Source organism: Ylistrum balloti, unplaced genomic scaffold (assembly GCF_031769215.1).
Source record: "Ylistrum balloti isolate Yb309-2 unplaced genomic scaffold, AGI_CSIRO_Ybal_v1 Utg371668, whole genome shotgun sequence".
NCBI lineage: Eukaryota > Metazoa > Mollusca > Bivalvia > Pectinida > Pectinidae > Ylistrum > Ylistrum balloti.
In genome coordinates, this window is record NW_026782845.1 from 152158 (window position 1) to 169031 (window position 16874).

At 35.2% G+C, this 16874-nt stretch overlaps 1 protein-coding gene across 2 annotated transcripts; it reads right to left on the reverse strand.

Moving 5' to 3' along the window:
* Positions 1 to 386: 386 nt before the first annotated feature.
* On the reverse strand, positions 387 to 16521 carry LOC132563293 (uncharacterized). Of its 2 annotated transcripts, none has more exons than XM_060228053.1 (2): positions 16266 to 16521; positions 387 to 1293 (listed from the first exon to the last, which is right to left on the reverse strand). In XM_060228053.1, exon 2 carries the CDS (start codon positions 1238 to 1240, stop codon positions 614 to 616), a length of 627 nt encoding a protein of 208 aa, XP_060084036.1. In that variant the 5' UTR covers positions 1241 to 1293; positions 16266 to 16521; the 3' UTR covers positions 387 to 613. The 2 variants fall into 2 exon arrangements, with proteins under 2 accessions (XP_060084036.1, XP_060084037.1); XM_060228054.1 differs by lacking the exon at positions 16266 to 16521 and adding an exon at positions 9805 to 9876.
* Positions 16522 to 16874: the final 353 nt, after the last annotated feature.

Below are 16874 nucleotides of genomic sequence, written 5' to 3' on the forward strand. Positions count from 1 at the left end.
TGTCAGTGTTTTATCAATAGTTACACAAAGCATAAACATATGATTTAAAATGCAAGTCGTATGAGATATAAAAAACAAACAAAAAACATACAAGAATATACACATAAAAACATTAAATTCAATATATGCATACATGTTTAATTTGTCAACGACAAACGGAATGCGCCACAATATAGGATTAACACGGTCGATACATGGTGACATGATAATACATAATCACTGACAAAACCATGTAGACTGATATAGTTAGGTATATGTAAATTGTCATATGTTGCTTTAATATAAAACAACATCAGTATGCATTCTTAACTTTCCCGGTCTGTATCTGTCAATTTGAAAACAGCATTTGGGAAATAAAAAAAAATAATAAGAAAAAAGATTAAGGAATCAATGTTTTTAGTAGTTTCCCGTGACAAATTACAGATGTAGGTAATTTTGCTGCTCTAATGGAAAGTAAAAATAGCGATGTTGGATATTGAATAAGAATATAATTTTCACGATTGCTCCGATGTTGAATACTTATATATATATATCCAATTTTACCTGAAAGAATTCATTTCACAAGTCAAAGCGAATTACAGATACCTGACATGGCATTCATAGAGGTATAAACTCAATCAGCATTGTTATTGTTTGTGATTTGATGCCACTCACTACCAATGCCACAGTTGTTCAGTAAGGAACGATAATATATAAAAGATCCTACGACCATTCCATTCATCAGCCGTCCACCAAGGGGGAGATAACCCACTCGTGTGAAACCACCAACAGTGTCTAAGATCTTCTTCATTGCTTCGTTGTTGCAGAACGTGTCAATATACATGGCGTCAAAGCCAAGTCTTTGTGAAAACTCAACAATTGTCTGTAGACAAAAAAGGCCAATTCCTTTCCTCCGTTCTGACGGATGCACAAGTATGTATGGGTCAACTGCACCAGATGACCCTCTGTAAAATCTACTTACAGTCAGAATGAAAGCCGCTAACATATTTCCCGATTCCTTTCCGACAATCGCGAAACAGTCCGAGGTTCCTACCTCATTCCGGAACTCATCTTCATTTCGGAACTCATCGAGTCCGAAACCATCACTTTGTTCAGCGCATGTCTGAATCATGTCGTATGTTTCTGTAAGTTGACATCCGGTCATGTAACTGACTAGCACGTGACGGCCATCGGGCAAACATGCCGGAAGTGGCAGCATGGCAGCTAGTTGTGCTCGACGAGCGTCTTTGTTATTCAACATGATGACTTCAGGTTTCTAGAAACATCCACACTTTGTCTTCTCAACGTTCTGTCCTGGAAAATATAAAAAGGAAACCCATTATCACGGTTTGCGTGAAAGACTGGCACTGATGCACACTTTCATATTAAAGAAAACAAAAATGACGACAAAACTCGTACTCTGTCAACTGAAACACTATAAGTAATGTTTCTGGTCCTTCCCGTACACTCAGGAACCTTAGAAGAAGAAGAAAACAAATAAGGGTAAAAAGGTTTATATATAGGTACAACCATTGTAACAAATTACTTCTAAATACTCTGTACATAAAAAATTGCTAGATTAACGCTCATGGGCCACAAACGAGAGCAATGATCGCAAAACACGACGTCGTACTAAACGATGCGTGTGGTTTACACGCCCGGTGTGTTATCTGCCTGTGTAACTGTCTGGTAAGTAATTAACGTTGAGACGGAATGTCATCATCTGAACGGTCAGCGCCACCTAGAGCTAGTCGAAGTACAGCGAAACGACATCAGAGAGGTTAAACGTTCCTTAACTTTATTAAGTCCTACATTAAATTGCATTTCTCAGTGTTACGTATCTTTGTTTATAATCGGATAAAAAACGTCCAGTGTGACTTATGCAGTCGGCAAAATTAAAATTGCAGAAAAATCTTTCTCTGTGCCTTTTTTTTAATGCAATAAACGTTTTCTCGACCAAATACCGCCGTTATGACTGTGAGTTATATCTCTTGACTCATTACCGCCGTTATGGCTGTGAGTTATATCTCTTGACTCATTACCGCCGTTATGGCTGTGAGTTATATCTCTTGACTCATTACCGCCGTTATGGCTGTGAGTTACATCTCTTGACTCATTACCGCCGTTATGGCTGTGAGTTATATCTCTTGACTCATTACCGCCGTTATGGCTGTGAGTTATATCTCTTGACTCATTACCGCCGTTATGGCTGTGAGTTATATCTCTTGACTCATTACCGCCGTTATGGCTGTGAGTTACATCTCTTGACTCATTACCGCCGTTATGGCTGTGAGTTACATCTCTTGACTCATTACCGCCGTTATGGCTGTGAGTTACATCTCTTGACTCATTACCGCCGTTATGGCTGTGAGTTACATCTCTTGACTCATTACCGCCGTTATGGCTGTGAGTTACATCTCTTGACTCATTACCGCCGTTATGGCTGTGAGTTACATCTCTTGACTCATTACCGCCGTTATGGCTGTGAGTTACATCTCTTGACTCATTACCGCCGTTATGGCTGTGAGTTATATCTCTTGACTCATTACCGCCGTTATGGCTGTGAGTTACATCTCTTGACTCATTACCGCCGTTATGGCTGTGAGTTACATCTCTTGATTCATTACCCCGTTATGCCTGTGAGTTATACCTCTTGACCCATTACCCCACACCATAATGGTTTTGAGATCTCTCCCCGACCGATAATCCAACTTATGTCCACTGACCTTGTCAATCGGTAATCCTAAATGTGACCGCATGAAGTGTCACGGCTCCGTGTGTATGACTTTCACTAGGACAACACTATACAATCGTATTTTTATCAAACTAATTTGCAATTTGCAAATTATACACTATTTACATTTAAATCTTAAGCATCTAATTTGAATAAAAACATAACTTTTTAAACGCACTGAATATGCTGTTAAGTGTAAACTAAAACAACTTGAAGAATCCTGCAGTACTTCACGAATATCATGACACAGTCCGTGTTCAAAGAACACGTGTGCGGCAGTCTCGTGTCTATCAGTGTCCTTCATAAAGCAGAAGTTTCGTGTTATCAGTGACACGCAAGCAATCACGTGCAAGATCACGTGACCGATTCCGCCAAATCTTGTAATTTAATACATAGACCGATTTGATATAATTGTATAGATCTCGCAATTAATTAGCATAAGCTTTCAATTTGAAGAGACAGTTTTACAAATCAGGGCAGATATGATATCCCATCTCTTTTTGTTTTGACGTCATCAAGTACCCGGATATTTGCAAGGTAATCCGACCCAACATACATCATAAATAATTCATTGTATGCATCATAAATAAAAAGGAACATTATAGGAGTGAACCTTAGCCTTGATACGAGACGGTGATGAATTTATACACATTCACGGAATTTAGTTTTATCATGCATGTAACCCATTTTTAAATATGTATATTAAATTAGAAACATTCCTCATTTACAACGACAATGTTTTTTTGCCTTTTACATACCAAAACCGAAACATTGTGGAGTGGGCTAGATTTCTGCGAATGGATTATGAGAGTGACCCAAACCCATCCCCATCCGTACCCCTTTCACCATCACCAAGGGGATTAGAAAATGATTCATCTTAGGCGAGGATTGACTCTCTATAACAAATTTTCATTATGTCAATAAAACATAAAAAATGACATCAAAGGTAAGATTTGTCACTAATAAACAAGTACTATACACTTCAGTCATCATTTTTAATTTTAGGTGGTGACTATGCAAAATCCAACACACGTTCCATTAAGAGATCTTAAAAAATTGAAGTCAATTTCACATTTTTCTCAAAACTTTATGCGTTTTAAAAATTCAAGAAATAAATAAATGAACAAATGAAAATAAACGTGTCCTAGAACGACGCCTCTTACCTTGTCGATTTCAATCATCCACACTTATCTCGGAACATATTCCTCAGGTTGGTAATGTCAACAGAACAGAAGATCTTATGACACAAACAGTAGAAGATTGAAGTATGACGTTTCAATAACAACACAGTCACCTTTATCAGACAAATGACCAGTGTGAAGCGTTCTAGCACTGACGTACGTAGTGTACGAGATGGTAAGGAATCGACCAACGTTTTCGTCTGTACTATGATCCTATGTATTATTTTCGACATGTACAACCGAAAACGTTGGTCGATTCCTTACCATCTCGTACATTACGTACGTCAGTTCTAGAACGCTCCACTCTGTTTATTTGTCTGATGAAAGTGACTGTGTAATTATCGAAACGTCACATTCTAATCTTCTACTGGTTATGGTATACCGAAACCAATTTAACTGAACAAAGTTATGCTACATTGTCTGTTTATAAACAACTAAATGTCATTGATTGGTAGATTCATCAGCGATATCGTCTTTATTTAATTATCTACAAAGTGATATGTTACAGATTCTTCCAGAATAAAACTGAAAACGTTAACTTTTATCAATGCACAGACGTCAATTTGGGAAGTTTAAATAGTAGCGTTTGTAGCAACTGAAATATAAGTGCACTTCGGTGTTAGCACAAAAATTAAAACAACCCTTTAAAATCTTCTGTTTTCGTGGGACTCAAAAGTTGTGGATTAAAAAAATACGACTTATAATGTAGAATATGCAGTAGGCAGTTGATTACACGGAAATATAGCACCTACGAGAAATGCTGATACTAATTATAATATTTAAATCTATTCGTGGACATAAACAGAATATGTAAATTCGTTGGTGAGGAGTCCACAGATAATAGACAAAAATAAATAATCCACAGAAATGATCTATCTTACAGAATCGTTTCGTATCAATGTGAAATGTAGCTAGCATCAACCGAGATATGTGTTGTTGTTGTGGCCTTGGTTACCGGTGTTAAGTGTATTTTGTTACCGGTGTTAAGTGTATGATAAAACACATAGGAAATATTTCTGAACTTTCTGTATTTGGTACTAAACTTTTTGATTGGTCAATGTTTATCCAGTAGTAACAAACGTTATTGTCACGTGAGCTATTGAATAGATAACATCTGGTGATAATTTTGACCTTGGACTACTGTTTAAATCACGCAGTATTCTATCTACATTGACAGTAAAATATAAATGTTTTATCTGTTCGATACTTGACAACCGTAACTTGCTGACCTAACCTTCAGTCGCTGACCTTTAGCCTCTAACCTTCATACACAAAGGTCTAGATCTACATCTATGATTGTCATCAAAGATTCATACTTTATAATTAGAGTCCAAAACAGGTGATGTTTCAGTTGAAATGGACATCATATTTACACTTTTCGTTACAAAGCTATAAAACTTTCCCATTAACAATTAAAGGTAAGCTGTTTTCCTTAACTTAGTAGGCAACGCAAAAACCAATTTGGGCGGATTGTCAAAATACATATATGCACAGTCGCGTGCCATTTCGTCAATCAATCATCGTCGTAGAATTCGTAATCTGGAATTCTTTAAACATAGTCTGAAATAGAAGTTATATAATAGGAAAGAGCGTTAATAACGTTCTTATTACTTTTACCCAATCATTTAATTTATTTTAGCACTAGAATATGTTAAAACTTAAACTTCAATATAATACTTCACAGTTTATGTAAAGTAAATACTGCATTATATACTGTACTACTGGACTATTATATACTGTACAACTAAAATATTATATACTGTACTACTAAAATATTATATACTGTGTTACTGGAGTATTATATACTGTACTACTGGACTATTATATACTGCACAACTAAAACATTATATACTGTGTTACTGGAGTATTATATACTGTACTACTGGACTATTATATACTGCACAACTAAAACATTATATACTGTGTTACTGGAGTATTATATACTGTACTACTGGACTATTATATACTGCACAACAAAAACATTATATACTGTACTACTGAAATATTATATACTGTACTACTGGACTATTATATACTGCACAACTAAAACATTATATACTGTGTTACTGGAATATTATATACTGTACTACTGAAATATTATATACTGTGTTACTGGAATATTATATACGGTGTTACTGAAATATTATACACTGTACAACTAAAACATTATATACTGTACTACCGGAATATTATATACTGTACTACTGAAATATTATATACTGTGTTACTGGAATATTATATACTGTGTTACTGGAATATTATATACGGTGTTACTGAAATATTATATACTGTGTTACTGAAATATTATACACTGTACAACTAAAACATTATATATTGTGTTACTGGAATATTATACTGTACTACTGAAATATTATATATTGTACTACAGGAATATTATACTGTACTACTGAAATATTATATATTGTACTACTAGAATACACGTACATTTTTCGATATATTTCGTTTTCATCATGACATGAATGATGTATAGGCAGTTACATGTACTATGGACAATTCCACACGCTGTTGCTCTCACGGCTAGTAATTGATCTGTAGACATTTCAGTGAATTATTTCCCGGACGCCTTTGTAAAAAATGCAATGACAGAAATAAAAAAAATGGGCTGACTCAACGGACGTGAATCGATTACAAGCCATATTTGATATTGTGTATAACCGCCGCATCATTTGTCACAATCGTAAACAAAAAAATGTCTGACATGTTAACATATGTACATATTTTCTATAAGATAAATCACAATGGTTGAATTGTACAGCTAGTATGACGCTGTCTCATCGAACTCCAGCACTCGGAATGGGTGTATCAAAATATCAACTACATAGAATTAACCGATCATATTTTCAAGTGATCCGCTGTTTATTGAGATCGTATACCTTAAAGCGCCTGAATCAAGCTCTTATTTATTGATAACTTATGGAATATAAACACGCAGAGACTGACAGAGTAACTTCCCTTCCCATACACGATACCCTAAAAATACGAAAATAAACCTACCTCAAAATATCCCGAAAAGAAACGTATTGTTTCTTACATACATAAAACTGCATTTGCTAACTCTAAAGGAAAATAGGTCAGGACTTATTTTTCAAGTTTTCACGGTTTCCCTGAAAACTGGATGACCCAAGATACCGAAAACTGATGTGCTGTCTTCGGGGTTTACATAATATATATCTATAACCTATCCCGGCCTTGGATGTGATCATTACTGTTCAGACGTTAACCAACCCAACACCAATGTCTGACCTATCAATTTCCTGAAGGAATTTTATTCTACTGATGTCTAAGTCTTCGGTATTGTTACAGTTGTAAAAAAAACCTATAGTTTTGCTTTTACATACTTGTAATTATAACTTTTTCGGATTTTTAAAAGTTTGTATTCCTTCCTCAAAAACAATTTCAGGCCAGGAGATGTGACACGAGCAATATTATTAACACGACTTAAGTCCTGTTTCATTACAACAATATTTTCAAGATGACGGTCGTGGCGGCCATTTTGAATATAACACAGGTTCGACTTGGTGTAAGGTTCATCTGTAGACTTGGATGTACACAACTAGTGTTGGGAATCGGTTGAGATTTCCTGATCGATCATCAACTTTGTGTAACCGATCGATGATCGATTAAAATCGATTAATTCTTAATTGTCTGTTTTTTGGATATTATTCAAGTCTAAATACGTATATTGTGTTATGTTTTAACAGCAATTCACGTAATAACTAAAACTGTTGTACCTACACCATCATTTTGTGTGCTTGTTATTCGTTTATTGCACAGAATACTTTTTAATATAAACAAATGTCGTTTTTTAAAAAATAATTTTATTAATGTTGAAAATAATTTCAATGTTGAAATAATCTATTTTCATACATCACGATGATCGATTACAGATTTCTCAATCGATTAATTGATCAAACATCTCAAACAAGTGATACTCGATTAACTCGATTAATCGGAACAACACTATACACAACCCATCAATCCAAGTCATGACTCGACGTGACGTTCAGTTCAAAATAACTGACGTTCGTTCAAGATGGTCACCATTGTCGCCATCTTGAATGCGGCAGGAGTCCTAATTTTATCGAGGATCTTCCTTGAGTCATACGACTCCACATCACTTTCCATTTAGGTGGATAAGCGATAACGAGATACCGTTAAAAGACAGATTAACGGACGGACAGACAGACGGACGGACGACGCGCGACGATATAGACTCTTATAGCTTTCCACATGTAGAGCTAAAACCCAGAAGTATGGTCTCGAATCTCGAAAACGAAACAAACTTTATATATTTATCATCCGAAAATAAAGTTCAAGTTATACTCATATCTTGTATCGATATAAAGAGTATTAATCTGAACAAAAGGGGAAGGATTTAAAATGATTTCCAAGGGAGAGTCAAGCCCTTGAATCATCTCAACCCAGTGATGCTTCAGACGAAATGTGGTTAAAATCTCTTTATCAATACAGAGGAAGACGGATTTCAGAAACTTACCTTCCATTGCCTATTTCTACTCCGCCTGTTTAGATCTGTTCCCAGAGGAATAGGCCGTCATTAATACAAAACTAAGTACCCATCCCCTAAAAAATAGTCCATTCCAAAATTGGTCAAAATACCTTCATCACAAGATAAGAAAAAGAACGACTTAGCAGTTTTTCCTGGTAACTATACAGAAAAAGGAGGATTTACAAGAATCGTCTTTATTTTCCCACTGTTGTGCCACGCTTCTCCCGTCGGAAGGGAGCCGAGACACACCCTTTATACACAATTGATTCCCATTCACACAAGAATGCTTCACGCCAAATTAGAGAAGGACTTTAAAGAATGCACTCATTCACCCCTTTTTGGATCGTCACTCCTGACAAAGGGGGCCTTGGTCCACGGTTCATACAAAATGAATTCCCATTCATCCAAAAGTGTCTCAGACCAACTAGGGACATGTAACCCTTGCATTCCCGCAGAATAAGGTTTTGAAAGTTTGTTCTATTTCCCCTATTGGGGCCCTTTCTTTCCGTCGCCTGAAGGACTCGGTCCCATGGATAACACACTATCGATTCCCCTTCATCCAGGAATGATTCAATCAAAATAAGGACAGAATCCTGACATTCCCTCTCGTCCAAGAGGGTCGAAATCCACTATTTATCCAAGAATGCTTCACAACAAATCGGGACAAAATCCTGTAATTCCTACTGAAGCAGAAGGATTTTAAAGAAATTGCAAAATTTCCGATTTAAGACCTCGACCCTCAGGCCCCAGGGGATCGAGGCCCACTGTTCCTACAAAATTTGTTCTCTTCCCTGTAAGAATTCTTTTGACCAAATCTAATCAAAACCTGAAAAAATGTTAACGGATGGAAACCGGTCATTCCGACCTTAGATAAACACACAAACATACATAATTCGGACACAATTACTGCATTCTTAGCGATTAGAAACCTACTTTCTATTTCATTCAGCACTAGTGTTATTTAAAATGGTATAATGTATAGTCTGTTGCACGCTGTTCAAAGATAAGGCTTAGGATAAGTTTTTAATATCTTTTACTGTTTCTTCAACAATGAAATAATATTATTCTCTTTAGTAAAAGTCAATAAATTCACAATACGCTATGCTTCTGGTAATTCAAAGCTACACTCTCCTCAGGTTCTCACCTTTTCATATAATCATTATAAGTTTCTTAATATCTACAACAATCTTATTATTTCTGGTAAAAATAAATAGATAAATAAATAAATAAAAAAGACAGGAAGAAAGGAAAAATAAAATAAAGAAATAATACTGTTTTAATTGTCATCACATATAAGCCAGTTTCAACTAACGATGGTCATTTTTAACTTTACATTGAGTTGCATTGATACAGAATATCTTAAGATCAAAATGTGTACATACCTGAACTCATCAGCTCGAAATCGACTTATCCTCACTATCTCTTATTGTCTCTTTTTCATTGTAAATTTACATAGCAAAATGTCTTTGATCAGTGCAATTCACTGTGCCATTCGGAAGACATAGTTTTTTTATGACGGCGTGCGGAAGACCTTTAAGAATCGAGAGAGAATCACGTGTGTCTTGAAACACGTGTCTCGAAGTCTCGTTTGGCTCGGCTCCAAAACTATGCATATTGCCCACGCTTGGACGGGTTGACATACATATGAAGTTCAGTTTGATACACATGTAGGAATCTCGATAGACTGTGCCTAAAGGAATGTCAATAGACTGTGCCTAAAGGACGAACGGTTATTGTGTCAAAAGATGTATAGCACTATTGAGTATACAATTAACAGTAGGGCGGAGAAAACATCTGTACATATAGTAGGTTTCTTTAAAACTTAGCCTTGTGTTACACTAGAGATTTAACACAAGCTTATAGACCTGGCTTAAACCGATAACAGTTGGCAATGTATTAATAACTGTATACATTAGAATTAAACATATTAATTATCCTGATATGAAGTATAATTTAAGCCTAAGAAACTTTCAATAATAACAAGAAAATGTAACAGGTGACACTTATGGACTTCATAATGTAAAAAAAAACTGCAGGAGAAACCTTAATGACGTCATCGGGTTTATGTTTACTTGCAAAAACAGCAACATAATTTGATATCGTAACTTGATAACAAAAAGGAATTTTATTTTACATGGAAAGAAAATGACAATAAGAGACTGAAGTTGATAATACAGGCGACTAAAGCAAGAGGGAAAATTTACATTTAACAGAGAAGTTTATATAAGGGGTATGTAAATAAAAGCCGGTTTAAATCATGACGTTTACTATAATCTTTAAAACGGGAATATTCATGTACCGAATAAAATAGATGAACAGTTGATTACAAAAAGAAATGTTGATAACTTGAGTTCATACCACTAGGAGATAACAACATTTTACAGTAGACCTTAACTTTCACAAAAGATGATATTAAAGGTCAAAAATTGATTAACGAGAATTGATAATAACAGGAGTTCATAATAAGAGAAGATATCTACAGCGGACGTTGGTTTCCACAAATATTGATACTGAAAGTGAAAGTTGATTAAATCAGGAAAATAACAGGGGTTCGTAATAAAAAAATATATACATAAATGTTTATATCAGATATCAGGTAAAAAAAATTGATTAAGACTGAATTGATAAAACGAAGTTGAAATAAGTAAGGAGTTCCTGATAAAAAACACTTGATTACTTCAAAGTCATGATAAAAGGAGTTGATTATTACACAGCCATGATAAAAGGAGTTGATTATTACACAGCCATGATAAAAGGAGTTGGTTATTACACAGCCATGATAAAAGAAGTTAATTATTACACAGCCATGATTAAATGACCTGATTATTACACAGCCATGATAAAAGGAATTAATTATTACACAGCCATGATAAAAGGTGTTAATTATTACACAGCCATGATAAAAGGAATTAACTATTACACAGCCATGATAAAAGAAATTAATTATTACACAGCCATGATAAAAGAAATTAATTATTACACAACCATGATAAAAGGTGTTTATTATTACACAGACATGATAAAAGGAGTTGGTTATTACACAGCCATGATAAAAGGTGTTTATTATTACACAGCCATGATAAAAGGAGCTGATTATTACACAGCCATGATAAAAGAAATTAATTATTACACAACCATGATAAAAGAAGTTAATTATTACACAACCATGATAAAAGGAGTTAATTATTACACAGCCATGATAAAAGGAATTAACTATTACACAGCCATGATAAAAGAAATTAATTATTACACAGCCATGATAAAAGAAATTAATTATTACACAGCCATGATAAAAGGAGTTAATTATTACACAGCCATGATAAAAGGAGTTAATTATTACACAGCCATGATAAAAGGAGTTAATTATTACACAGCCATGATAAAAGGAATTAACTATTACACAGCCATGATAAAAGAAATTAATTATTACACAGCCATGATAAAAGGAGTTAATTATTACACAGCCATGATAAAAGGAGTTAATTATTACACAGCCATGATAAAAGGAATTAACTATTACACAGCCATGATAAAAGGAATTAACTATTACACAGCCATGATAAAAGGAGTTAATTATTACACAGCCATGATAAAAGAAATTAATTATTACACAGCCATGATAAAAGAAATTAATTATTACACAGCCATGATAAAAGGTGTTTATTATTACACAGCCATGATAAAAGGAGTTAATTATTACACAGTCGTGATAAAAGGTGTTGATTATTACACAGCCATGATAAAAGAAATTAATTATTACACAGCCATGATAAAAGGAGTTAATTATTACACAGCCATGATAAAAGGAGTTAATTATTACACAGCCATGATAAAAGGAGTTAATTATTACACAGCCATGATAAAAGGAGTTGGTTATTACACAACCATGATAAAAGAAGTTAATTATTACACAGCCATGATAAAAGGAGTTGGTTATTACACAACCATGATAAAAGGAGTTAATTATTACACAGCCATGATAAAAGGTGTTAATTATTACACAGCCATGATAAAAGGAGTTAATTATTACACAGCCATGATAAAAGGAGTTAACTATTACACAGCCATGATAAAAGGAATTAATTATTACACAGCCATGATAAAAGGACCTGATTATTACACAGTCGTGATAAAAGGTGTTGATTATTACACAGCCATGATAAAAGGTGTTTATTATTACACAGCCATGATAAAAGGTGTTGATTATTACACAGCCATGATAAAAGGAGTTAATTATTACACAGCCAGTATAAAAGGAGCTGATTATTACACTGTCATGATAAAAGGACCTGATTATTACAGCCATGACAAAAGTAGCTGATTATTACACAGCCATGACAAAAGGACCTCATTATTACACAGTCGTGATAAAAGGTGTTTATTATTACACAGCCATGATAAAAGTAGCTGATTATTACACAACCATGATAAAGGTTGTTGTTATTACACAGTCATGATAAAAGGAGCTGATTATAACAATGCAAGACAATAAGAAGTGGAAAGGTGTAATAAACGATGAATTAAGTCACATGTGCTGTTAAAAATAAAACACGATCTCTTTGACCAGAGATTTTAGTGGAACTTGTTCATTACTGGTTTTCTATTTATCAATTCTTTGTCTGTTTTGTGTGAGTTCTGATAATATTTCCTTAGCACGAATATAATAACGGGTGCCTTCATTTTCCGAGCTAAACTTGAAGCCATGCATGAAGTACATTATACAGTGTTTTTGATGAACGACTCATTTGAGTCAAATTTGTTTTGTGTCAGCGATGTCCACTAAAGCCTTTTCGCTGTATATAGTATAAAATTAATATGGCTGTCGAGACAGGTGTATGACAGCGAAGGGCCTTGCACAATGACAAAATCTTACAATTAAATCCGATCTTTAGAATGTCCTTTATTCTAAAATGACGTCCATGCATTTAAGCTTTTCCTGACTCACAAAGATAACAACTGGGGAAATAAGGGGACATTTGAAATATGCACGAATTAAGTAGGGCACTCGGTTAAGCAGTAACACTGATTAAATACGTGTACCTCATGTGTACTGCGCTGAACCTTTTCTAGCACATTTTCATACGTTTTGTGTAAATAAATACCAAACAAACAATATATCGTTTTAAATACTAGGTACATTTAATTCTATAATGGCTAATCGTTACCAAAACACGATAAAATCAAGAGGCCCAGCGACCTTGACGGTCACGTGAGGGACGCAATATTGAATATATAAAGGTTATAGAGTAAGCAGCTTTCAAGTGTCAAGAAAAAGAAATGGTGGCATTGATGATAGTAAGACTTGAGTGATGTGGTTTTAAAAACGATATAAAACACGAGAAGAGGCATGTTGCTTTGTGATAATTACAGAGATATGATTAACAAGGAAAACACACGAGTTTGGTAAAACACCTCAAGATCCTTCCATCCACGAAAAGCATTGATTCTGCCATATTTGGATGACGAGAAAATTTTTTTTGAATTGGTAAATTTGCCGCCCTTCCCTCACAACGTCTCCTTAGCTCCTGGGGACAGAAACTACACAGTTAATAATATTTGTCCGTCTTTGACCATAGAAGGTTTCTACAAAAGTTAATTCCTTGTAATCGGTTCAGGGGTATTTGAAAAGCCGAAAATGTATACATGTAAGAAGTTTACGTACGAAGGACGTCGCCAAACACGATCGCCAAAGGTCACCATGACGTCCCTTGTGACCAAAATAATTTGAAGGGAGCAGAAATTAGACAACTGAAACGCCGTACAACAAAGTCTCGATAATCCCCACGTCTGTAGGATCACTATTTTTACTCCACTTAGGCAGAAACGTTTCTCTATAACAAAACCTTATTAATCTGCATATGTGTGGAGCTTAACCTTTGTTGATATGGACAGGGTCCACTTGAATTATATCGTGTAAGACTGGTACCATAAAACGTATTTATGAACTCTCTTTGTCATAATACTGTTTTGCTTCCCAACACAATTTTATTTTCGTTTCAGTAACGGGTTGTTAATCTAATGACACTTACACCCCGAAGATTGAGTATAAAAGTCTCTTTATTCCGGATAATGACAAATCTCTCAGTCAGTCAACCATTATTCCAGCTATTGAAGTGTTAATCCTGCGGGATCTCAATATTCCGGATAATGACAAGTCAGTCAAGTTAAACTACTCATTACCCTAGTTGTTGACTTGTGAATCTTGTGGAATCTCGCTATTCCGGATAATGAGTAGTCAGTCAAGTTATACTACTCATTACTCTAGTTGTTGAGTTGTGAATCTTGCGGAATCTCGCTATTCCGGATAATGACAAGTCAGTCAAGTTAAAGTACTGATTCCTCTAGTTGTTGACTTGTGAATCTTGCGGAATCTCAATATTCCGGATAATGACAAGTCAGTCAAGTTAAAGTACTGATTCCTCTAGTTGTTGACTTGTGAATCTTGCGGAATCTCGCTATTCCGGATAATGACAAGTCAGTCAAGTTAAAGTACTGATTACTCTAATTGTTCAGTTGTGAATCTTGCGGAATCTCGCTATTCCGGATAATGACAAGTCAGTCAAGTTAAAGTACTGATTCCTCTAGTTGTTGACTTGTGAATCTTGCGGAATCTCGCTATTCCGGATAATGAGTAGTCAGTCAAGTTGAACTTCATTTTTCCAGTTGATGAGTTAATAATCCTGCAAAATTTTGTTATTCCGGATAATGACTAGTCAGTCGAGTTGAACCCAATAATTTCAGTTGTTGGGTTGATAATCTTGAGCAGTCTATTTTTCCCGGCTATAGTTAAATCGCAGTCGAATAAGACAGTTAAGTATATATTCTGAATATACCAAAATACAGCAAAAAAATGTCACTAGTATTTTGTAGGTGTAATTCAGCGAATGTTAATGTAGTCATTACATGTCACCTCTTCTGTCTATTCTAAATCATTGATTTCTGTTTCCGAAATATCCGTCGTCAGTTTAAAACATACATTTAGCTTCTACTTGTGTTTAGAATTTAACACTTTGGTGTACCAATATCACGCTGACGTTGAAGGGAGGCAACTCATATTTATTTACGATTCTGGTGGGTTGAGAACATCTTTTTTCAAAGTTGGCATTTTGTGTGTTCTGTACTAAATGATTGTCAAGTCTTCAGAATTAAGTGATAACATGATAATATAAGGTTGGTGAAAAGGTAAAAATCTAGAAGTTTGTAACTAATTCCAACATCGAATATTTTTTATCCTAAATAAGCATTTACCAATTAAATCAATCGTGAAATTATTTGACCGCAAAGGACTGACTCTAAACCGTGACGGCTTGGTCACGGCATCCAAACGAGGTCATTTATACCCTATTTCCAATTTTACTCAACTTTTTCTGAAAGATCACTCATCTGATTTCGTCCAGACATTGTAATTGTCATGACTTGCAAAAACTTGAACGATAATTAGGTCACCAAGTGTAGGCCCTTCCTGTAAAGTACGATAACATTATGGCACAGAATGCAGCGCTGTTCTCCCTCCCCCTTCCTTTCCGATCTTTTGAGGGAAAAAAATATTAAAATAAAGGCGACTCCTAACATCACAACCTCTAACCTTATGTTAATCTAGAGTAGGTATTACCTATATCTGCTATTGTTTACTCTCGGTGTGTGCATCGTTCAATGGAGAGTCAATGTTTTGGCCTTGGCCTGGGTCAGCATGTTTGTGAGTCAGGCTCCGCCTGTTACATATGTGCATACATAATGTTGTGTTTTACATCGGCTTCTAACCGGGTCAAAACACACATGTGTATACTTATAATATCCACCCGATATATCAATAAATAATTAATATATCAAGAAAACTACTTACCAGATATGTCGAAATGTTGCTTTCAGAGCATGTTTTCCGGATCATATGAAATAAAACCGGTTTCGTATACCAATGTTTTTGTAAACAAAACAATTAAAACTCATCCAAGTGCAACGTGTGTTTGTTGCCACAGAGCTTCAGCCATAATCGAAATTATATTTGCACACAAAGTAAGGTTTATACAGTCCATAAACAAGATGAATTCGTGAAGCAGATATGAAACCAGAAACACCTGGCAGTGCACATCGGCCAAGGCCAACTCTGTTTACAAGCTACATTGTATCTTCAGCCATGTGCTCTTGGTGGTGACGTCACCGATTTTGACGATTTGACGCAAAGGACCAATCCGGAAGGCGAATCGAGAACATCCGACTGGAGTGCATCATATTATCCTGGAAACTATCGAGGTCATGCTTGACCGACTTCAGAAATCGGATGTTTGAACACTGAAAAGGGCACTTGATTACCTCTAGTGTAAAGATCAAGGTGATAGTAAGGACCAGCTGTTCGAGTACGGAAAATGGAGGGAAAACGGAGCCAAGTATTAATATATACAGAAAGAGAAAATTATGCGGAAATGTTTGGGAAAAAAACAATAAAGGAAGCTCA

Coding starts and splice junctions, on each gene's coding strand:
- LOC132563293 (XM_060228053.1), bottom strand. CDS start 1,240: ATGTTGAATAACAAAGACGCTCGTCGAGCACAACTAGCTGCCATGCTG.